At 43.4% G+C, this 25,683-nt stretch overlaps 1 protein-coding gene across 3 annotated transcripts in view; it reads left to right on the plus strand.

Annotated features, from left to right (window-relative positions):
* The window catches only part of LOC128878425 (LIM/homeobox protein Lhx9-like), a 30,139-nt gene extending 20,284 nt beyond the window's left edge, over positions 1–9,855 (plus strand). For 2 of the 3 annotated variants that reach the window (XM_054126622.1, XM_054126623.1), the window contains exons 6-7: positions 2,591–2,841; positions 4,381–9,855. In XM_054126622.1, coding sequence (XP_053982597.1) covers positions 2,591–2,841; positions 4,381–4,635 — 506 coding nt within the window. In that variant the 3' untranslated portion in view covers positions 4,636–9,855. The remainder of the gene's footprint in view (positions 1–2,590; positions 2,842–4,380) is intronic. The other variant, XM_054126624.1, reaches the window with a different exon arrangement.
* The last annotated feature ends 15,828 nt before the right edge of the window (positions 9,856–25,683 follow it).

A 25,683-nucleotide genomic window follows, 5' to 3' on the forward strand; every position in this document is an offset into this window, starting at 1 on the left:
CGATAGTACTATCGGCACCACCGATGATTTTTCGCTACAGGAAACGCTGTTTTTCACTTGGACTATCAATAATTCTCGATACAGTTGAAAGCGATTTACTTGCAACATTTATTCACTTCAGAGCTACGTTGTCGAAGTGAATTCCAAGTTATTTAACCCTTCGCACTCGAGGCCTTTTTTCTGGTATCTATCAGCGACTCGAGATGCTTTCTTAGCATTCTATTGTCACGAATGCAAAGCTTAGATTAACTTCGAAAATGAGATCCTTAATTTGAGATTTGAGAATCAGGTCACCTTTGTCTCAACGACAATTATTTTATTGACACTTCGAGTTCCATAGAAATTAAACCTAAAGGAAACCTAGCGGTGACTGAGAGTCACCTGTCGAGCGCAAAGGGTTAATACGCTGATCGCCAAGCTAATACTCGCAAAATTGTTGCGTCTGGCGCGTCTCGAACCTCCTCGCATCTCGATATCGTCGTGTTTTTGCTTTTCCCGATTCAATGGCGGGCAAAATGCTGCACCGAGCTGCGTCACGATGAACTCGATGCGCCTCGGCCCTTATTCCGGCCGAGAGAGGTTTGCTCGGAGCGATTACGTGCGCGGAAATTCACGTTGGACGATTCCCGTTTCGACGCGACGTACAGCGGGGAACGGGGAACCGAGCGATCGGTCCGTTTGCGGCTGGTTCGAAGCGCTGTCGATGTCGATCGGGAGGCGACAATGGGCTTTTTTGCCGTGTTGGTCGTTTTCGGTAGGCTGGAATGGGTAGTCTCGGCGAATCGGGTCGCTTTTAACACGAAAGAGACGAATGGAACGTCGGGAAAAGTAGTATGACAGGTGTCGAAGCTTTTAATACCGTTGACAGGGGAGATCAGGAATGACGGAGGATTCAACGTTGAATTCCTTGGGTGTTTTTCTATTTGCGTATTTGTTTGCCGAGGTTGTCGGACGTTTGAGACTTGGAAGCAGAAGGGATGGAAGTTATTCAAATTATATAGACATACAGCTATCTTTCCTTTATGGTAGATTACTATTTAGATTACTATTCGGGTAATCTAGCTTATAGTCGATTACCTTTGGATAGGTTAGCCATGTGAATGTATGTGAAAAGGGTTGAAGAGAGAAGATCAATCTTTCTACTACATACAAATAGATAATAATTTGGTTTCTCTGCTCTCGTACAACATACATTTAATGATATCCACGTCGACTAAAAATAAACTTTATACCTTCCACGGTAGTCGAACATAAATGTGGGTCATTCCTCAATTTTCATTCAGCCAATTTCAATTTGCCACGTTCAATTTCAAAAAACTTTTTTTTTTGTTCTGAAATAATTTTTATTTGATACTTCCATGTCTTCACTATAAGCACGTAAAAGGTCATTTTCATCCGTTGCCTAGTTTAATAGCTATATTTTTTTGAAAAAAAGGTAGCACAAAACGTCGAACAGCTGTAAAATCGACAATTTTCAAAAGTTTTCAAAATCCTTTGAGATACGTTTAAATATCACGAAAGACTATAACATATACAAATTTCATAAAAATCTGAGATGTCACCTCAAAAAGTGTCCGAGTTGGCATGGAATAACCCATGTAATAATTAAAGCAGAGTTGAACATAACGTAATTAAAGCGGATTTCGATTAACCTCCCGAATAACTACAAGAAAAAAATACAATAGCTTCTATTCTTTTTAAGAAGGACACTGTTATCCCTCGAGAGAACGTTGCCCATCCGATTGTTGCCAAACAGAAGAACAAATCGTCCGATACGAAGGCTAGATAGTCGTCTAGTATCGATTGATGGATCACAAGCATTCAGCAACGATCGAAGAGGAATCCTCTCATTTACCATCGAGCCTTCCGTGTATCGTACGATCGACGCCTGCCTTTTTTTTCTGTCTGCTGGCTCGTCTTTTTACAGACACGACCGGGCTCCTTTCGCGCGTCCTCCAGGCCGATCAGATTAAGAAATCTTTGTAATAGGTACGCGAAAGCCCGCGCCGTATGGGCTCCATACACGCGCACGCGCGCGTCCTCTCTCGCTCTTTTAACCTCTTTCAACAAAACCCTGCCGAGGTCCTGTCGAAGATGTTGCCGAAAGATTAATCTTCCGCACTCCGATTCGTTCCCTTTCTCTTCCCGTCCTCGCCCTGCCCTCGACGCCTCCATCAATTAAACGCGTCCATAAATGATAGTCGACATCCCTCGTTATCTTCATTCGTTACGCAATCATATCGAACGAGTTGCGTTCGAAACGTACAGCGTTCTATCACCTGTTGTACGAGATCTGGCCCAGTCCCTGATCGATAGTAATCACTCAGCGCGTAGGAGTGAATATACTCGACGCGATACGTCGGAAGGTATCGCGATATCCGTCCGTTTAATTTTCTTACAAGTAGCAACCGGCGAGCGCGCATCGATCCGATTGATCCCAACTACCTTTCGATATTTTACGTGGATTTAAACGCGCGCGAGTAAATTCACGTAACGTCGCGAATCACGCGAAATAAGATGCTAATCTCGACTAATTTCAACGCATTCAAGTAGTACGAATCGTTGAACGGAATAGAAGTATTCGGTAAAGGCCATTTTGTTGCAGAACTACTCCATCCTACAGAGCTGTCTTCATCCATGGAATCATTGGCAGCGTATGACGCGTCTGTCGGGTCACCGGGTCCCGTGCACCAGAGCCAACGAACGAAGCGCATGAGAACGAGCTTCAAGCATCATCAGTTGCGAACGATGAAGAATTATTTTGCTATAAATCAGAACCCCGATGCGAAGGATCTCAAGCAACTGGCGCAAAAGACGGGACTTTCGAAGAGGGTGCTTCAGGTGGGACATAAATTTTATTTTCGATTTCTTTCGCTCCACCAGTCTCGAACCTGACGTGACGTTTCGGAACGTCTACGGTACTGACCGACGAATAATTAACAGTGAGATTGTTACTTCTTTTACGACCCGTGTATTTACAGTGAACGCAGGTCTGTTACGATGTGCTGTTGAATGAAACTCTATATAAAATTTATTCGCGGCATTGACTTGGTAAAATAACAGCTCTATGTATACAACACCTGGCAAAAAGTTTCTGATCAGATACCCTAATAGGAAATACTTTAAAAACACTCGTGTTTTATAAACTGCATCTTGTATACTTTTTTTCAGGGTATTTTTTTAATTACGAAGGATAGAAAATAAATAATTTATTTCTTTTTCGGATGGTAATTGCAAACAACCCTGCGAGTGACACCTACTAAAAAAATCAGGAATAATGATCGGTTATTTAGCTGACACGTGTAAAAGTTTCAGAACGGTCGGAGTCCCGGAACATGGTTAAATAATTAAAAAGAAAGAAAAATCCGATGCGTTACGCTCCGTGCAATGGGATGAAGTAGAATGAAATAATGGTCAGACACGCTACGCGTATCTTTACAGCTATGCATACGGCAGGGAGGCAACCGGTTTCAACAATTTTGTAATTGATATCATACAATTTTCCTTAAAAATATTCTGTTTATTATTTCTTAAACAATATCTACATCTAGACATTGTTTACAACCACGCGCTGTGCGTCGCTCGATGGATTGTAACTTATTTGTAAATAATTAGAAAGAAACAAAAATTGGCAATATGACACGAACTAAATGTCACGCGAAGGTCAGCATATTGAACCTCGATGGATTCATTTTTTTATAAGCTATTAGACTGTTGTAGTGAAATTATGCAGTCCTGTCGTATGCATAGCTGTAACGATACGCGTAGCGTGACTGACCATCATCTCATTCTACTTCAGCCCGGTGCACGAAACGAAACGCATGGGATTTTTGTTTCTTTTTAATTATTTAACCATGTTCCAAGACTCCGACCGTTCTGAAACTTTTACACGTGTCAGCTAAATAACCGATCATAAATCCTGATTTTTTTGGTAGGTGTCACTCGCAGGGTTGTTTGCAATACCACCCGCAAAAAAAATAAATCATTTATTTCCTATCCTTCATGATTAAAAAAATACCCTGAAAAAAAATATACAAGATGCAGTTTATAAGAATATTTTCGCTTTTGCAGAATTCAAACATCTGAAATAGTAACCGAGAAAAGAAATAATAAATTTAAGCGTGGGAGTAACGGTCTGAAACTTTGTGGGATGATGTTTTAGGTAAAAAGCATTGCACGGCACATAATAGCAATGGAAATTGAGGAGGGAGGCCGATTGCCAATCCTTATCCTGCCAGACCCTTTGTTGTTTTAAAAAGAAAATGACGTCTCGTCATTGCTAGTAAATGGGTTAATAAACAAAGACTACATCGTTCGCCCAATCTTCGCGTAAAGTTTTCCGACCAGCCCTCTGAACGGCTTGATTCTGGTATACCCCAGGTCTGGTTCCAAAACGCCCGCGCGAAATGGCGACGGAACATGATGAGGCAGGAGGGTAACACGTCCGCTGGCAACGTGGGGTGTCCCGGAACACCGGTGCCCTCGAGCACGGGCGGTTCACCGAACGTGGGACCGTCGGCCAGCATCCTGGGGGACAGCAACAGCATGCCGTCGACCTCGATGGAGGAGCTGCACGCTCTTCATCACCTACATTCCGGCGTTTCCTCTCAGGTCTCGTTCTCCGATCTTTACTGACGACGGCTTGAGATGGAGGAAGACAGCTACAGCAGCCTTTCCAGCCATCTTGGATGAAGGATCTCCGCGCGTCCCTCTTTTGGGATCCGACTCTCGACGCGCTGTCGTTCAGGGGGGGGGGGGGAACACGATCGCCAAGGATCCGTTCCGTTTTCTTTCGCTCCTATTTTCTATTTCCGAGCTTCGTCGCTGGTGAACTCCTTTTCGAGAGTTGGACTCCGTTTCACGCGTATTCGGGGAGGCGACGGATGAAAGGAGACTCAAGACGGACGACTGTGTTTTTATTCGAGTTCGGCAGAGCTTCTCTCCTGAACAGCGTACGAGGATTTTAACGGAATCGCTGTATTGCTGACGACCTTCCCGGTGAGTAATCGCTGAGTCTTGACTTGCGCGACTCAGGACTCGGTGTGTTCTTACGTTTGAGGTTCGCGTGACGCCCTGCTGGCTGAGGTCTGCGTATTCTATCCGTACGCGAAACATTTCTTCCTATTTGTGTACGATCTTGTTTAATCTTCGCAGTCGTCGCGTTCGTTTCAATCACCGTCGAACGGGATGACCGCGTCTCGATTACCATTACTCTGTACCAAACGTCAATCACGCTTAACAGGAACAAACGATCATTCATCGATCACGAGAATTATTTCGAATAACGATCCCCGATGATCGCTCAATCGATCGTATAACACCGCGATACGGTAGACTAGCGAATCGCAACGACGGTCTTCCTGATCCAATCGTCTGGTCGAAAAAATCTCACCGGGAAGCTCGGGTCAGGGATCGAGCACGTCGGTCAGCGACGATCGACGGATTATGTTTAAGTAATCAGTGATAATAATCATAGTTCCATGCACATCCGAATTACCAAAGGTACTAGGCGATAGGTTATCTCGCTAGCGAGAGCGCGAGCCGGGCACGCGTGGGGAGAACGAGGTACCATTATCGATTTATCGAAGAGGAAAATCCTCGACTGGCGATACTGCCAAGGGCCTTCAGATGTCGCGGTATCACACGATCGTTTCATTTTTCGATAATCGTTCGGGCCATTTTGTCTGAAGCTTTTAGTCGTGGGTCATTTTTGTGCCATTTTCATTTGAATCGTCTTCGATAAATGTAACAACTGTAAAGGGAATGAGCTGTGCTTCGCGATAGAACAGAGTACAAGGCAGTGTTGGGCATAATCGTAATCATAATTACGATTGCGATTGTAATCAAATGTTTTCGCGTTGCGATTACGATTACAATTACGATCGTATTTTCAGGTGTTTTCAGACATAAAAATTTTTTGCCTCAAAATCGACTTCAGATTCGTGTCCCTCGCACCAAAAAGCTTCGAAAACCAGGTCAAAATGAAACATTTTTAAATGTTACCTTATCTAGGCCCTACCACGTGTAGAAGATAATTTAATTGTTACAAGTTTCACATGAATTATTAAGAATTTTATAGGCAGAATTACTTTCACGTCATATTTACGTAATTGCATTGCACAAACACAACGAGAGATTATCCTGAGGAACGTCTAGATGAAGACTTCGAGCTTTGAGAGAAAAAAGGACGTTTATATCACTCTAAGCACTTCAGGCAATTCGATTTAATGCCTTATGAAAGAATGCTTTCAGCGGTTGGTTAGTAAGCAAAGTATGCGTATCATTGGAACATAAAAATTCGTTGAACTATGCTCATAACGCATATCAGCATAATAATTTATTGATCGACGAAGTACGCATATACTGGTAGAAAAAATTGCATTGAATTAAATTCACAATGCGTAAAAAGCAATTTCTTAACCAACAAAGTATGCATATCATTAGCATATAAAAATGCGTTGAATTATGTCCGTAATACGTAGTACTATTAGTCAACAAACTACGTATATCGTTAGCGCACAAATATGCGTTAAATTATGTTCATCGACGCGATGTGATACCCACGTGTTTCGTCCAAGCATAGAATTTCGTATCTTAATCGAAAGCGATGAACAAATAAACTTCGTATATTTGTCATATTTTTAGGCGACCAATCGTTTCCAAGTCGATCGCAGTAGAAATAACTGTGCGCGTTGTAATTACGGTCGAAATTAGCGGAGGCCTCGTTTTGGTACCTCAATTTTCCCTTCTCGACACGTGACCCCGACTTCGCGCTCTGCTTCTCTTCCTTTTTAGCCGAAACCGAATAATAGAGACTTTTTGATATCGATAACGGCGATTTACGGCTAGAATAGCGAACGAACAAGCGACGTGTGTCAATGTCAAGACGGCGTTCCTCTCCTCGTGCCAAAAACGTAGCTAAGATAACGAGTTTTTTCTACGGTGCCATGCGAATCCAAAGGAATCGTGTTTCCCAAGCCAATAAATCTTCATCGATTGCGAGAATTACTATCTACAATTATCTATCCAAAATTATTTTCAACGATTCCAATTTCTTTTACTTCTATGTAAAATTATTCTTTACTTTCGTCGCATGAAAATGAAATATATTTTCAACAGTTGAATGTTTATTCAAATTATTATTAATAAGTCCGTCGTCTGCTTTGAAGTTTTCACTTGAAAATAAAATTTCTTTTTATTATTATAAGTCAAAATCAAATATTTTGAAGCGTTAGCTGATGGGGTGAGTTCAAAACGAGACTACGTGGAAGTTACCGAGGTTAAATAAAATATCTTGGACTTTCGAACAGCGTAGACGCGATATAGATGGAATTAAACGTATAAATTAAAGTCAAGCTTCCGACAGGAGACAAGAGATACGCGGGGATGTTACATGGTAGCGAGGAAAGCTCTTCGCTGGCCTTCGGTGGTCAGTTGATTTTGATGCAATCTCAGCGCCAACCACGAATCATATGCATTCGATGCAATCATGATATAGTAAGATATTTTATATTTCGATTGGATTTACGTTCAACTCACTTCATCTTTCGCATAAGAACTATTTAAACCTGCAAGTTGAAGGTCTACCATTCATTAAAAAATGAACTATAATTTTAAATTCAATTTACTTCATTTTATTTCCATTGTTACAAGCGTTGAAAGTTTATCGGTATTTAAATTAATTTTATAATTATCTAGGCTAGACCACGACCTTTGGATCCGATCGGTGCGAAACACACTCATTCGACCACTGACGACACGGTATGTACATTAGTGAGAATGACGATTAGTGTGGAGTACTCGCAGAATTTTTAGCCAGACTTTAAGCGACACGTGTGGTGTACTTGCGAGAAAAGCTTGGGTATACTAAGTCTCTTAACAGCAGATCGATGTGTAGCAAGGTGATGTTTACGGATAAACGAGAAACGAGAACGTCGCCATTTGTCGCGCTCAATTCACAACCGATGAACCATCGACGCAAAGATAATAGAAACGAGGATTCCTAACTATCGAAAGAAGAAATTTATCTTGTATCGATCGAGAACCTATAATTTTTATACGCGTCTCGTCGTGTCAGAAATTATATTCATCGATCGCGAACGACGAGACGTCGAGCACGGGCGTCGCGACAAAGATTCTAAATCGGGTAACTTTGCGTGCAATTAGCAAGATCTCGTCAATTACGCGGCAAGTTCATCCTTTAGTTAACGTTTCTTTGAAAATTCTTTCGACACGAAATCCGAGTTGAAAATAGTTTGCATAGTTGGCAAAGGGGGCTGCAGTCGCATGTTAGGCATGTGTAGCATAGCAAGATGATTTAATGTACGTCGGCGTCTTAAAATGCGTGAACCAATTATGTAAAACTGTATAGATAAATTAATGTGCTGCATTCGAGTGCGACTATTATCGTATAATAAATAGTTACGTACATCTGGACTTTGAAAATCCCATTCGTTATTCATCGTTATCCTTTCTATTCATTGTTATCCTCTTTGGGAAAATAAAAAGTAGATCGAGATATTTAATTTTTAGAAATAGAGATGTAAAATTATGTTTCCTGTCATGTATGGAACTCTGAAACTTCATTGATTCAGGAATTGAACATTATTTTTGATGAATCACTTCACATCTCGTAATGAAATTACATTTCGATTGTCATCACATGTTAAATAATTTTTATGTATGATAGTCTACATACTTTGATACTTTATACATCGCTGGATGGTCAACAATCTTCCATGTAAATATTCACAAATTGCTGTAAGAATTAAATGAAGATTATATAAATCACAATAAAATAACGATATCAAATGCATACATATATTAATGCATAATTTTAGATACGGAGGATGCCTGCAAGCAGACACATTCTTGTATAATCCGGTATTTCTCTTAATATATTATAATCTTCTTCGTATCGTGTACCTATTTTCAGAATAACTACATTTGCTTATTTATTTTATTAATCGTTTACAGTATGGAAATATACGAAGTTCAGATACGTGAATATAAAACACATGAAACAAGAATTACACGAGCGCAAATGAGGCTGAGTGCAGCTAAAATGCTGGTATTATAAACCTAACCAGGATAATAACGTTACAGATTCAAAAGAAGATGCCTTGTAATTCCAACGAGTGCCTGTACAGTGTGAATTAATATTATCTTTGTTGAATTAAAATTACGCTTCTTTAGTTAATTCGATAATAACATTTTATTCTAAGATTCATAATGTTTTCAGTTTTATTAATATTCAGTATTTCTCAATCATTCTAGTTTGTGCCATAACGATACCGATACGATATTATCGAAGATGTTTCTTGACTTTTCGATATCGGATCGGCCGAACACCCAACACAATGGCAACTTGGACCGTACTTTGTTTAAAGAGGACCGTACAAGATCACCTATGCAACGCGTAATTTTGATTATGTTCATTAAAAATAAACTACGAATATTGTCAACTATGCGTCATACTTTTTACAAATAGGACTGTATTAAAAATAAACAATGCGATAGCTCACGAAAAAATTCTTTATGGATTGAACAATTAAAAATTTTAAAGAATACCAGAAAATTGACGGTCTATACTAGACCGTTAGTCGTCGAATACAGTTCCCATTCGCAGTACGGCTTTAGTAAACGACCTGGCTACTTTCAGAGGCTACGTTAAGAAGCGGCCGACAGCGGCGCCGATCGCGGTCCCATGAAACGCGAACTTTATTCGTCCGCGACGCGTTATGCCCGCCGTTACGTTGAACATCTTTCGCGTGCCGGAGGTAAGTGCTCGTGGTTGGTCGGTTTTCTTGCGGTTTTGACGGCTATGTTCCCTCGAAATATCTATAACCGCGTCACGTCTTTCCCGTCCTCCACCTCCAGTCTGTGTTTACACCACACGCGAGCCACGGTTAGATCCGGTCGCGGAGCAAGTGCGAGTTCTAATTAGCATCAAATTAGGTATTTAAGGATTTCACGTTCATGCGTGAGTAGGAGGCGGGAACGGCGAGGGAGTGTCGCAGAGACGGAGTAGAGTTTGGAGAACCGTAGAAGGAAAGAGGATCGACGTTCGTGGAAGGACGAAGATGAGGACGAACCAGAGGAGGAAGATAGGAGGAAAGATGTTCGACACTCGAGGAAGGAAGAAGAGGAGGACGAAGCGGGGGAGGAAGATCGAGAGACGGTGGAAACGGAACGAGGAGGTATACTACTTAGGGGTTATACCAACATAGGGACCTCTCGTGTAAATTGTAGGCCTCGGAGTCGTATAAGTGCAGCGCGGCCGGGGCCCCGCGTACGCCGTATATATTTTGTCGGCGCTCATATAAGTTAATTTTCAATCTATATGCGGGTTCTCGGATGGCGCGCGGCGACTCATCAACGAAATGAAGAAATTGAGACTCTCGTTAATATTTAATGAGCGCGAGGAGATACAATGGCCGGACCCGTCTCCGGGGACGTCGGGCTATCACCTCGACCGGGCGAGCGCGCATGCGCGATCGCGAGCCGATCGTGACGACGCGTGTTTACAGGCGTGTTAACGCGCGCACGCGTGCTCGCTGCTGACCGATCGCGATTTCGATGAGCGACCGATGACAGAGGAAGTGGCGAGTTATCCGACGAGCAAAAAGAGCATTAAACGGGAGGACGTTGATCAATGGCCAGCTAATGTTTGCATAACTTGACGTTGTTGTTGGTATACCCGTACACTACCATAAAATTGGGTGATAAAGAAAAGAAACATCAAAATACCATGTTTTGCTGCTTAATTTGTATTATTTGCAAGTTTACATATATAATTCATTTTGTGTCGCACCAATAATATATATGGTTGTATTGGCCTATCTTATAAGCTGACGTATTGTAATTGTATGTAGCCAGTTCCACAAGTACTGGTACCTTCTATGTCTATTGAAGAAATTTGTTTAAATTAAATAGTAGGTTACACAATCCCAAATAAAGTTTTAATTATAAATATAATAAAGAAACGTTGAACGTTATGATTAAACGTTGAAAGCATTTCAATTTATCCTCTCCATCTAAAAGGAAAGTGCCAGAAATAATAGGTATACCAAGTCATTCTGTAAGTAATGTCGCTTTCGAAAGCTAACTTTCAATGCAAGAAATTAGTACGATACGTTTAATTTCGTGATTGTATTGGCCGTCACCTTCTATAACCTTCTTCCTTTATTTCAGTTAACTCACATTCATTTTGAAAATTCCTTTATGAAAATACGGACTTAACTACATCGTTTCCATGAACTGAGATGCATCACGGATAATTACAGAGAAATAAGAGACGACATTACGATGATCAGATAAACAATATTTTCCTTATTCGTACCGAATCTTTGAACTTGTTCCAATAAATGTCACCGTCAACGATTACCTTTTCCGATACCATCTAACAGCTGCTAGTAAGCTCAAGTTTCCATTAAAAGGGCCATTAATTCAAACGTCGAACGACCGCTGTCATCCTTCAAAGGACCAAATTTACGTCTCCTTTGTCGCTGACCTTATTTACAACTAATTTGCGGCTCCACTTGCACCCGGAGAAGCACATGCGCGAACACCTAACGAGAACACATCCCCCGGAGGTGCCTCGAGAGCGTCGAGAGAGACGCGTCCACGAAATTCCGCGTATTTTCAGACTCCTCGAAAAGCGGTCGTCGTTCCTGCTACCTTTTACAGAAGCGACAGCTGCTCCCAGAATCTGGTACATCCCTTTCATCGGCGATCGCGAATCGCGAACGTTCGACTCGCTTTATCTCGCGACGCATCCGCAAAGGGACACGAGTTCGGCTCGATCCTCTTTTTCCGACGATTAACCCGATTCCTCGCGACGCCGCAAAGCGTTCCATAGTGGTTTCGAATGTCTGAAAAATGATAAACATCGCTCTCTTCCTGGACAAAATTCTTCCATGCAAAGTCATTTTTTTTTTTCTTACTAAATAGTTCTACTAAAGTGAAATTTTGTATCACTCGTTAGAATAAATTTGACCAAGTAACGAGAAAGCGACACCAAAAGAGAGAGAGTTGAATTTCTGAATTTTTAGTTCAGATTTGGAATCAGCGACGCCGAAAACCCCTGTATACCAAGTTTCGACAAAACCGTTCGATAAGAACTCGTTCCGTATATACAGTTTCCTGTATATTCTCACGTAGAATCGCGCCCTGCCCGAGTATACTACGATTTCCTATCCACCCCGTAGCGCACTTTCGCTCGAGTTTGCTTTTACGACGTTCGTCCGATCACGAAGACAACTCTCTGTGCTCCAGTCTCCGTCTAAGTGAAGTTTATGTTTCCGCGTGGACTGGTCGGCAAGGCGAACGACGTTTGGCAGCGGGGAATCGCGAAAATACGCGGATACCCGACGCGGTTAATTTGCAGTCGGTGTTACACAATCCCTTTACAGGTGTTTACACCGGCGAGCCAACTTCATTTGTCCGTGGAAATCGCTCGACCTTTAACACGGGCTACCTCGCCGAGATAGCGGTGTGATATCTGGTTCTCCGCTTGGAGAGAGGACGAAGTAAGTAGCAGGTTGTCCGTGTCCGCTGGTAAACACAACGTGTCGCGGGAGAGAGCCAGAGATAATGGGGAGAGAAAGCGAGAGGGGGGACCTCGTGTTCCATGACCGATCGAATTTTACGTTAATTAGTTAAGCGTCGTTAAGTCGCGCGCGTTGGCGTCCGTTTGTCACGAGCGACGAAGAGGTCGCGCGTAATGAGAATCGCGAGGACGACGAATATTTTCGGACGTCGCTTGAAAGGGGCTTGTTACCCGGAAAATGGGAATTTGGTTGGCGGGATGAATTCCAACATTAAACGGTGACCAATAAACCACGGATTTTTATGCATTTATAGGAAATTCGAATGTGCACGAAACTACAGAATGCATACGGTATGTAATAATATGAAAAAACTATTGAAAGTTAAATTTTATGTTACAATATTTTCAGAGTAAAATAAATTGAAATAATTAAATTTAATGAATGCATTATATTCGAAATATATGAGTTATCAATCATTGATCAATCATTCTACAGTATAACTATACATATAATTGATTTTCACTATCGACTGTGCTATATTCTAACATAAATCTATGAGCATGTAGTAAGTAGTATAATGCTTCAATCCGATTGTTGCGTAACGTTGTACACAAATGTTCCTCTACTTTATTCAACAAAATTTTGGATTCATCATCGGAAACTTGTATTATGAATTTAATAAGACAGACTTAAGAAGACAGACTTAATAAAACAGACTTAACAGGACAGACGTTCCTGGATTTTCTAAAATCGTATGAAAACAAAGATTCAATTTTTAAAAACCTATAGATCATAGACCATTATAACAAATCCTAAACGACACTGTAACAAATTTCTCTCCACGCTATCCCACTCTCTGGACCATAGCCTACCCTGTCGGGCACTAAATAGACCCAGAATCCTTGAACCCTTTTTTTCAGCGCCCTCTACGAGGAACTATCCAACTGAAACCGCATCTACCTAGAACCTCCAACTCCCAATTAGTCTTGGCGCGGAACCGGTGTTCCCCTACATTTCAATTGGTCGACGATCATCGAAATGATTCCGCAAAACGTAAAAACCGAGGGCAATGGTGCCGTGCGCGGAGCGAGCTGTCCGCAAATCGTCGCATTCCCGGATCACCGTGGAGAAGCCTCGCCGCAAGAACGAGACCGAGGGGTCCCAGGCGAGAGGAGAGACCAGTGGAAAAGATCAACCGTCGGACATCTCGAACGGTAGCCGGTCGGTATCCGGTGTCGAAGAGGCCGACCGCTTAAAAAGCGGACCAATTTTCAGTAATTTGTACGCGCCGGGGCCGCGAATGTGCACGTATCCGTTCGTGTCCCGATTCCTCACGATCCTGGATCCCTACCCCTGACGAAGTCGGGGAGGACGGTAGCGCACATGCGTGCGCGACCACCTAGAGAGCAGGGCGAAGGGCTGCAGGATGGCAGCAGGACGAAGGACGAGTAGGATGAGAAGGTGGAACGGAGGGTGGCCGAGCAGAAGGCCGCTCTTTCCGAGGGAAGAGGAAGCCTTCGACGACGTTCGCAGGTTCGGTCGATAGTCTTTTGTTCTGTCAAACGTCGGAACGTGGACCGCGCCCGGTTCCTCGGAGAGGGAGAGACGAAGGTGAGCCGAGGAAGGGAGGAATATCTTCTCTGCCTTCTCCTTTCTCGTGGCCCTCTCTCCCTTTCTCTGTCTGGAGAGGACGGGAACCGAGAAGAGACAACGAGAGGGTCTCGGAGGATCGGAGTTTTTATTGGGGCGGCTGCTCTTGCAGCGAGGGTCCGGCAAACGTCTCATGCCAACTCGATATATACGCGACTGTCTCCGACGCCAGCCTGGAGGGTCGTGTACGTGTGCGGACGAGCGCACACAGGGATGCTATATACGCCTGGCGCAAGAGAGGAGACCGCGACTCGTTTTCTGACTGCAAGAAGGGCAGCCCAGCCAGCTGCTACCGCTGCATCTACCGCCATTGCATTGGATGGTACGCTTCCGCCGATAGCCGAGGGGACCCCGTCCTCTCGCGTCTTCTGTATCCGTTTCTTCCTGCTGTTCTTGCCCGCTATTCTGTTGCCTCGGCTCGCGATAAGCTCCGCGGCCCGATTCGATTGCCTCGCCTCGCCTCGCCTCGCCGGAAGCTGCCCGGGACACAGCAGATGGCTGCCGACAGGGTGACAGAGGCACGCGTTACCTGTGTACATTCGCCACGGCAAGAAAACCACTACTCCGTGACGATTCTTCGTTCGGTCAAGTCTTCGCGACGGACCTACCGCCCTGCGGCAGCGAAACGCCGCATCCCCTTTCTTTCATCTTGCAACTGGAGAAAAAACCAGTCGAATAGTCCCATCTAATATGATTGCTGCTTCTATTATTATTAGTAAACGTCTTGCGTTGCCTGCAGAGTCGCAGGTGTCGGCAAACTGTGTTTATTTTTTTTCCTGTAGGCGTAACGCTAACGCTTAACAACCGGACGCGGTTTACGAGAGGATGGGTTTCGAAAGGGATGTCGAGATTGGTGACTCTCCTTTGTAAAGGGAAACGAATCGATATGGCTGGGTTTAGATGTACTTAAGATCGTGGGTTCTAGGGTTATCGTAATTGAGCCAGAGATTTTGTTAAGGGCAACTTTTGTAGGCATAATAGGAACGATAAGTATCGTGATGCTTTAAGTCATATTCAGCAGAGAGAGAAACATTAGTACTATATTTTTGATTTGTTTCGTAATTTTTAAATTTATCTAGTTTGGTCAATTTTTTTTATTATTTGCATCTATTTACAAATACAGTAAATAATAATTTCTGACGTACCAAGGTGCTACTATGCTTAGTGACCGGAGCTGTGTCATTATCGCACCACGAAAAAACCATAAAAAAATGGAGCTGCTTCCTTATTGCAACACATTCCTAAATGTTCAAATATGTACCCAGATACACTGTAATTACCTTGTAAAACTGTATACGTCAGATTTTGTTCCCACTAGTTACAAATTTGTCTAGAATATAATCTTTTAATGTTCCTGAAAATCTGAACGGTCGATCTTCATTTGGAGCTCTTTTGTATCGGAAGAAGGGTCTCTTCTGCGTTCGGTTTCACTGTCTGTTACTAATGCAAGCTTAGACACACGTTGGCTCGTGATCGTTCAACGGCATACCGGAATGGAAACACGAGTTAACGCGAGTTAACTCATGACACAGAATGGCAAGTATACTCGTAAACGATCGAAAAGGTGTTGACGCGTCCGCCATGGTGCGGGACATACTATGCACAGATGAGTTGCCCAGCGGGTCTGACTGGTAACAGTACAATCTCCTAGATTATACTGGTACCGATCAGACCCGCTGGTAAACGTCTTCATTAGAAGACGCGGGACGTACGCTGTACGATACGTCTTCAGTTAACGTAACTTCGTAATTTAGCAGATCGCGGATCTTTGCGATATACGTCGCGCGGGACGGCAGACCGTCGAACAAGAAATCGTCTTTTAATTAGAAAAAAAGAGAAACGAATTACGAAGAGAGACAAGAGCGTCGACCAGGTGATCGCGGTAAACGGCGCGGAAACGCGACTGCGCTCGAGCTTTCACCGTCGCAAAAAAGTTCCACGGTAGCCAATGGGGCGGGGGGTTGGGGAACACCTGCCGAAGGAACGTTACGAGTTCTTCGTCGAAGGATAGATCCGGCGATAAAATCTATAATACGAGCGAGGAACGTCATCCCTGTTCCGTCCCGTGTCCCGGCTAATCATAGCGTATCCGTTGAATCGAAATGAGCCAGAGAAAACCCGTCCGTCTGTTTCAGCGTGCACGACCACCGGACAATGTCGCCGTAGGACGCGGACTCCGGCGGCGTCGAGGCACGTTGTTCTTCGTAGGTTGTTAAGACCGTCCATCGATATTGCAAATCTTGCCCGGTGGCACGAGAGAGGGGAACCGAACGGAGATCCACGAGACAGCGTTTCCACGGTTCCTTGCGCGGCCGTACGGGGAACAGGGACAACGAGGATTCGCCAAAGTTGGCGGAACGCCAAGGGCTGCGCCGATCCTATGGGAAACTGACACTCGAAGCCTTCCAATATATTTTACGGTCGGCCGTTGTCGGGGGGGCCCCGCGAGTTTATGATAATGATAGCGCGGCCTGCAAGTTTCCGCCGTCTCTTCATGCTAGTTCCGAGGCCAAATAGAAGAGACGACCAAGGGAGAACAACGAGGGAAGGCGGAGTGGCGCGTTCCCTTTTCCTACGTCGTTGAAGAGGGCCGATGGGATGGCCGGAGCAGATGCTGTTGCATATGGAGAACAGAAAAGGAACGAAAGATGGCCGCGGGTACCCCAGCATTGTCTACCAAAGACTCCGTTGTAAATAATGTCTCTCCATGGCGGCGAACCAGAAGGTTGGAGAGTTGGCAAACTATACGGTCCGGTTGGCCCCTGGCTTCTCTTCCTCTATCCTCTTCTTTTTCCCCCTTCGCTCGCCCCTCCAGCTCCCACCCTCCTCCTCCCTCCCTCCTCCTCCTCCTCCTCTTCCTCCTCCTCCTCCTCCCCCGATGAACGTTTCTCCTCCTTTCCGCTTCTTTTTCTCTCTTTCCAGAACCTGTCGCGCATAAACTGATTCGGTCCCGATGTCCCCTCGCGCGGGACTCCCATTGGCCACCGCAGTCACGCCGTTTGCTTTGTTTCCTTTGTCGTCTCTCCCGATCCACCCTTCCCCCGTCCCCACCCACTCACCTTTCGGACCACCCTCTCCACACGAACCGCCGAATATTTCGCGAAAGTTACGCGGACCCAGAGGGGGAAACGGTTTATCGGCCACGGTAAATTGCGGTCGCGACGATTGCACCCGACGCTGGACCCTCACCCTGGTAACGAGTCACTTGCTCGCCCTGTCGTTCCGAGCTGCTGCGCTTTACAGCTCGTCGGACCACTCCGGTTGCCCTTCGACGTTCGATGCCGCCGACGAAAGGGTGGACGCGTGTTCTTCACGGTCGAACGATGGAAACGCGTTTGACAGATATCGGGAAAGAAATAGCTGGATGGTTTCATCTTTCGAGTAAGGGCCCGTTTAATAGGCAGGGTTCGTATTCGGGGTAAGGGTAGTTTCGTTCGATCATATGAAACGCGATAGAACGAATGGATTAAGGGGCTTGGAACATCGGAAAATGGAAAAAAATCACTTTTTTCCCCCATTTTTTTTTTTTTTTATTATTAAAATGTAAGCGATTCTGAACAGTTCTACGCAAACAGAATTGAATTTGGAGCACTGGAAGTGCTAAACAAATTTTGTTGAAAAATAATCAATTTTTTTCGCAAAATTTCTTTTTTCTTGAAAAAAAAAGTTCGACGCCACAAACAGCGTAAAAAAACGCGATAAAACTGTAAAAAATATAATGAAGTACAACTGACAACTTTCTCGAAGAGAAAACAATGACATTGCGAAAGACCGTAGGCGCGGTTACCTTGGTTACAGCCATAGAGTATTGTTTTCTAGGGTAAAGAAGTCAGTAAATTTTCAAAAAGGCAAATCGATGTCGATAAAATCATAAACGATTAAATGGCATTTATATCGATAATGAATATAATTTTCCTTTTCTATTTAGATATAGTTTTCTTTATGATCTCTATTTTATTTTTAGACATAACCGTTCCCTTAAAATGAATATTCTTAAATGAGACTTCTTTTTGCGGTTCCTCTCCACCGCATTAAAAAAAATTTTTTTTCATACGGTATGACAAATTATTTCTTATAGTTAAGACAGGTTTGGCTGTAACACTTTTTAAGAAAATCAGCTTCAATCATCCTACTTACTCCATTCCGATTTCACTGGGCAATTTTAGGGGCAAAAACTGGTGAACCGCGAATGAAATCGCACACACGGAGAACGTCAACGTAGCGAGTTTTTCATACAGCCTTCCACGTGACAACGAACACCCTAGATTCAGTGGATAACTACAGCACACGCGAGCACTTGTTATTCATAGAGAACGGACACAATGGCAGTTATAGTTTAATGCTCCAACACCTGTGTGATAACTTTTGCGGCACAGGGACACCTTCGCGTTACCGTGGAATAAATTCGCTATCGCTTTATATGGTGCAGTGATTACTTCTCGACGCGCTGAGAAACGCGTCGTGACTATGTCGACGCGAATCTCGATTTATAGTCATCTGCGAGGCTACGTTTGCTTTCATCTTTACATGAGCAGATATATAGGAGAAACTTTTGTTCGCTGGATGAACGACGAAGTGGGTACAATGCGCAGAACGATCGAAGGCCATCGTTTAACGATAAAGTTGAAGCTTTGCCGTTGTCGAGCAGATTTCCTAACTTTAATCTCGTCTATAGGATCTTAAATGATAATTGCAAATAGATGTTGGTATTGTTATAACGGCGATATAAGGAATTCGTTTAAATAACGGTCGATATAATTATAATAACTAGCAGCGCCCCGCGGTTTCACCCGCGTAGAACGCTATTCTTATTTTATAATATCTCCACCTCAGCGTCATCAATCGGATCTAAAGATTTCCTTTTTAATTAAATATTATATGGTGCGAATTTGAGCCAAATATTTCGATGATATACAACGACTGAATCCGAATTTCGTAACTCGTGATCGCTAAATAACTCTCAAGAGCGTCCAACTTGAGAGCATCGAGTCCAAGGGCAAAGAGACTCCTACTAAGAGAAAAAATAAAAATGAAGATTCCAAGGTGATCGAAATGGTATCCTCGATTCCAAAAATGTGCTACACTTCGATCCACCCTGCACTTACATGTAAGTTGGTATCGCGACGGTCAAACCAGGGGGAGTAGGGGCCGGGGAAAGGGTTGGTTGGCGCGGCACAGTGCGAGTTCACGTTTCGTGGTCTTTTTTCTCGGATTATCCAACCGGCGCATCGCTTATTCGTGTATCGACCTTTTTCGCCGTTTTGGCCTTTTTCTCCCAGGGGGTTGGAGGGAGGATTCTTTGTTTGCGACGGTTTCTCCAGGAAGAGAGGAGAACCGAGGGAGAAGATAGTGGCCATTGTGGCACGATCCGGACAAAGGTCGCTATAGCGACGGAATTCAAAGGAGCTGAAGAATGGCGGCCGATGCAAATTGAAGGTTTTTTCTCGTGCGTGGCTACCGTGCCCACGGACTTTTCGCGGATAATAGATACAGGAGTGGCGAGATTAGATTACAGGTAGATGGTGCTGCAACGAAAGTCCGCTTTCGTAATACACTGGAATTCCGTTAAATCGGCGTCTAATGATCACTCGTAAGGGAGATGATACAGTTATCGGCAGATACGGTTGATCCTCAGGGGCTGTAGTTATGGTCGATAGCAACTACGGTACGGGTTTGGCGATCCCGAGGTACCCGAGCTATAGATGGGCCTGTAGGTTCCAACAGACATGTAAATGAGAGAATGTAAAGCATTCTAATGTAAGAAGTTCAGAATTGATGAAAATTGTAAAAGAATATAAATGTGATATGGAAAAAACACCAGTGCAAGACCGGTGAATTGCAACAAGCAAGACTGGACGGATAAGTTCAATAATCAATGTGAAACAGATTACATAAGCTTATAAAATTATGGAAAAAAAAACAGACAGATACAGTGCCGTCCAAAAGTCGTAGGTTATCACGTGAAGCTTGCATTTCATTTAAATAAATCTACGTTAATGAAATAAATATGACGTATACTTGTTACTAGTAGACTGGAAATTTTATGCATTTATGATATAAATTGACATAATAAACACATGCTAATTGTAACCAAAAGATATATTCACTTACGCAGAATAAAATAACAATCTTATTATAATAATTGTAGAATATATTCAACATACATCGTATATATTTTATGTATATTTTCTGTACCGTCGTACCGTCATAAATGGATAAAAAATCAGGAGTCTAGTTACTATGCTTTATATACATACTAAGATACTCCATATGAAAGAATTCTAATAAATTATTTAAAAGGAGAATGAAATATTAAAAATTGTCAGTTGGTCGCCTGAAAGTCCTGATTTAAATTTTATCATGGATATTAAATATTATTCGACTGGGCATGGAACGATTATTAGATACAATATTTAAACTTCTACTCGGTCAGGGTAAATAAGTTTTTTTTTTTTTGCGCAAGAGGTCTGTGTGAAAAATACAATAAACACGCTGTTGTTATGGTAAATCGATACGAAATAAACGTCAGTTTGTTGTCAACCACGTGTTGGATTAAACTTAGACCTACTGATTATTCAATACCCGTTTATATACGATAATCCAATTCACTGTACGCATAATTTTCTTCGACAACGTTTTTTCTTCAAAAACTTGTATTACATCTCAATACAGTTTTTACTTGAAAAAAAGAAGTTCGAAGGTGACTGAAAACCAAGTCTCGGCACATCACGTTTTCCACTGCACAGCGTCTATGTCAAGGCTGACAATCGATACTTTTCATCGTTATTTCATCAATTTGTCATCACGGGGATCAACCATCGTTAACTTTTTACCCTCCATCGCAAGAAACCTAGAAACCCCGTCGAACGAAAGCACCATTTATTAAGCGACATGTAAAGCGCCGATTCATCAAACGCACGCCTACGAAATTAATCATTGCAGTTGTATGAAATAAGTGAAACAGAGAAAGAGAGAGCGAGAAAGAGAGAAAAAGTAGCGAGCGACCAAAGTCCTGCCTTAGCAGGCCGGTTATCAAGATCATTGATCCCAGCGCGCACAAGGAGCCAAGTTGAAACGAGCGGGCCAGGGCAAAAAGGTGTACAAAATTTTTCCACGAAGTAGGCGGATTTTTTTCTTATCGGTGGCGAGAAGACGACCGGCGAGAAATTTCGTGAATGGAATCTCGTCCTAGGAGGCACCATTTATTCCGAAGTTAATTCACTATCGTGCCTGTCGAACGCTCCCTGACAGTGGCCGGGAGATTTACTTCTGATCGGTTGATAACCCGGCAGTGGCCATGTCTGCTGTGTCTACAGTGTGTTTTTCAAGCAAAGTTGTATCTGGAGTCGAAGCTCGGCGCGGGCACGGGCGTACCTCTAGGCGACTTGTGTGCCTCTCGCGGCCGGACGTGCCTTGATAAATCTTTTACATTTTTTAATCGACCGTTTATTGCCGCGTGAAACGCGAAATAAATCACCGCCGCGTCATTAAACTATCGCTACGTGACGCCGGATATCGTCGGGGGTTACTCTCGGCGGCGCTCGAAAATCAGATATCCGCGGAATTCCACTGGGCAACGGATATCGCGAAACGTTATACGTTGCTCTTTCCAGGCCGCTCGTAACCGCGGGAAGGAAAAATTCGGTGCACGGTTATGTTTCGAACCATGAATGATACCCGCGCGGTACCGATCCGATTGGGATAGCTTCCAAGGAAGGATATAGCCTCGGAGGTCGACGAAATTCTCATCCGCATGGAAAATGTAAAAGTAACGAATGTAGGGCGAACAATTTTTACTGGGTCGTCTGGAAAATCCATGTCGATTTTTGGTAGGTGGTCCAGGTTTGAATATATCGGAACACATCCCTTAAATGGTGGAAAGATTGTGGAGCAAAATGGTACCTATGTAATTCAATAAATACATATCAAAATTCAAATGTGCCTTTTAGTTTTTCTTAAAAATTGGTACATACTTTCTGGACAACTCAATATATTGTACAAAATACTTGGAAAACGTACCATACAGAAAACTTTTATATTGTATGTAAATTGCTTTTATCGATGAAGAAGTGTGTTAATTATTTATGTATGTATGTATAAGAATAATTCCTCAGGAGGTTAGTTGATAGTCGAGATCAAAATGAATTTATCTTTTGAATTTGTCTATTAACCACATCTCATTTAGAGAAACATGAATGGACTTGATATCTCGGAAAATATGACACTGAGATAAGTTTCTTCTATATCGTACTATGTCGTCCTCTAAACCAAACATTTTCCTGTTACGACGTACCCGTTTCGTATCATTAAAAGAAATTAAGATATTTTAGGTAAGCGGCTTAGAAGTCCCACCCTGTGTATATTACATTTTTCGAGCACGTTTCGAGGACTCTGTTCCACAGTGAGCAACGAAGATTCATTACTAACCGTTGCGCGCAGGTTCTCGAGAACAAATTTCGATTTCTTTAACGCGCTATAACTCAATCGTAAGATGAGCTACGGACTACGCCCACGTATCGGTGCCCTTTTCCTACAACTTTCGAACTTTCCACGAAGGACGTGAACGCATTAGCCGCGATCGTCGACCTCCTCCGAGAGGCCGTAAATGAGACCCGACCGGACCGTCGATTAACATTCAAATTGCTTGCGCTGGTCGCGGTTTAGGAACAAAGTGACGCTTCTCTTTCCTCTGCATTCGAAATTTAATCGTTTCGACTCCTACCCCACCTTTTCGACGATAAACAGCGGCACGGAGCTGACTCTTTCGAGAAACAGACGACGATGATCGAAGAATTAATTTTGATCACGGAAGAATTCGATTGGTTGGCAAGCGACCGCGCGAGCCGATGGAGTTGGAAGAAGTAATTTATAGTTGAGGATAGGTTTCGTTTCGAGTCCAGAAACGGTGGTTCTGAAATAGTCGGGGATATTAACGATGCGTTCGGCATGATTTCGACTGTAGGTGCACTTCCACAAATCTCTGATTAGGTAATCAACTCGAACAAAAATGACAGGAATCGAAAACTAAGAATTGTATCATCTTGGACAGTGTGGAGTAAACCAATACCTTTCTGTAAGTACACATCGGCATAATTAAATTCTGCCGTGGAAAGGAGAGAAGAGGTTCCCGAATCACTCAACCTTCCGATTTTGCCACATAGATTTATTTTTGAGAGTTTCAAAGGCGCTTACAAACAACTATTCCAAAAATAACTCAAAGGACTCGTAACTCTATGTTCGCAAATATTAGGTGGACCGAAAATTAATCAAAATTTTATCAACATTTATTTATCAAAGATATCTTAAATACTGATCCACAAAATAATTTCTATCATTTTCTAACACTTTTTACCAGGGCAAAGGCAGTTGTTCCGTTCCCTTTTTACAAAAGTCCTTCGATTTTTCATCGAAAAAATTTTCCAAGTGGAAAACATTTTTATTACTTTTCAGCCCCCCTAATACTTGGTGTACTAGTGCGTCTGAATTTCGCGCTCTCATTATGCACCAATAAGCGGCGCTGACCAGATTGATGTAAGGGTAGGTTCAGCATGATCGATGTCGCAGATCGTTTCGATGCTTGATCTTGTTATCTTTTCTCTCAAAATAAAGTTTATTATTGTCGTTCGAAATAACGTCTCTGCATTTCTGCTTATTATAACAAAATACTTACAGTCGAAATTACTCGCGAGCCATCGGGTAAATCGGTCTTACACCCGTTGTTATCCGTCCGGTGGGCCTGTAGGTCGCGGAAAATGTTGTATATCTATTTACTTGTATATTTATTTGCCTTACGTGGCTAGGCTCCATCGAAAATATTTTGGATAGGATGATTCCAACTTTTGCAACGGTGGAAAATATTTACTATGACGTCGCAGTAAGAAGAAAAAGGGCCCTCAGGGGCTGTAGCGGTATTTGTAGCTACATTACGGGCTTAGCAACCCCGAGTTACCCGAGCTAGAGAGAGGCCAGCGGACCCCAAATGAGTGAGAAGTAAGATTCACTGCAAACAGGATTAAAACAATGCAGGAGTCATGTAAGACGATGATAAGAAGAATGAAAATAAGCTAGTAATAAGTAAGCAGTAGTGCAATAACTTTGTATAATAAGTTACGCACTTTAAATAAATGAATGAATGAACGAAAAAGAAAAAGGTAGCCGAACTGCGAAAAGATCGCAGGGTCTAATCGGCCGTGGGAAGCGACTCGGTGCACGTAGGACGACGACCAACGGGGACGCGGTCTTCGGTGGACTCCACGGAGACTTTTTCCGTCGGCGCCGGGGGAGAGTTTCGCGCGAGGTCAAAGAGTTTACGCCGGGTCCGTGATATATACCCGTCGGGGCCCGAGCATGGGTGCCAGGGGTGCAACGGAGGAGCCCCAAGAAGGGCAAAAAGGGCGTGCAGTCCACCTCGCACGGGCGTAGGTTTGTTTTAACAAGGCATTTAAAGTGTACTCGGTAAACATTCGACGAGAAATATTGGTTGTTTATGGCGCGGTGATTTATCACCTCGCGCGGTTGCGCTGGGCCCCGCTAGCGAAACAGCCAGGCCCAACAGTATGAGAGGAGGCAAGAGAGTGAGGGAGAAACGTGGTACAGGAGAAGAGAGAGGAAGGGAGAGAGGAAGAGTAGGATGGGTCCGTTGGAAATAAGTTCAGCTATGGTTCATTTGGCGTGCGGGGGAGTAGGGGCCCCGACATTGGGCCCGAGGCGAGTTCTCGATGCACCAGGTTTTAGCGCCGCTTAGAAGGACGTGGCAGGGGCCCCCGTCGGTGATGGCGCATTTATTTCGCGATAACCGCGAATAAATTCCACCCGTGGGTGTAATTATTCCGCTGGGATTAGCGTCTCTCTCCCTCTCTCTCTCCCACTCGCGAGCGCCCGCTCTCTTCACCCTCTACCCCGCTTCGAGGTCCGTTCGTGAGTTAATGTCTCGTCAGCGAGCGCGTTCCTCCGGGATAGACTTGCCGATGAAGGCTGCGCTCGGGCTTGAATTATCGACGTTTTTTAATTGGACCCGTTGCGTGGGCGGCAGAGAAATTGGCTGTACAGTCCGCGGACGAATCCTTTCACTTTTACTACGCGCCCTCGCGCAACATGGAAATTCTCGCGGGTAGAAGTTACGTGCAGGTTGGAAAGAGAAGAATTAGTCGAAATCAGGATTTAGTGATTGTCTCGTACTTTTTAATAGGAAACATCATTTCCTCTGAAACAGCATCCTCTAACCCTTTCGACCTGTCTATTTTCTATTTGAATTCTACTCGTTTCTCTTTTAGCGATTAATGGTAGAAACATCATTTCCTCTGAAACAGCATCCTCTAACCCTTTCGACCTGTCTATTTTCTATTTGAATTCTACTCGTTTCTCTTTTAGCGATTAATGGTAGAAACATCATTTCCTCTGAAACAGCATCCTCTAACCCTTTCGACCTGACTATTTTCTATTTGTATTCTACTCGTTTCTCTTTTAGCGATTAATGGTAGTA

The sequence above is a fragment of the Hylaeus volcanicus genome, chromosome 6 (genome assembly GCF_026283585.1).
Source record: "Hylaeus volcanicus isolate JK05 chromosome 6, UHH_iyHylVolc1.0_haploid, whole genome shotgun sequence".
Lineage (NCBI taxonomy): Eukaryota > Metazoa > Arthropoda > Insecta > Hymenoptera > Colletidae > Hylaeus > Hylaeus volcanicus.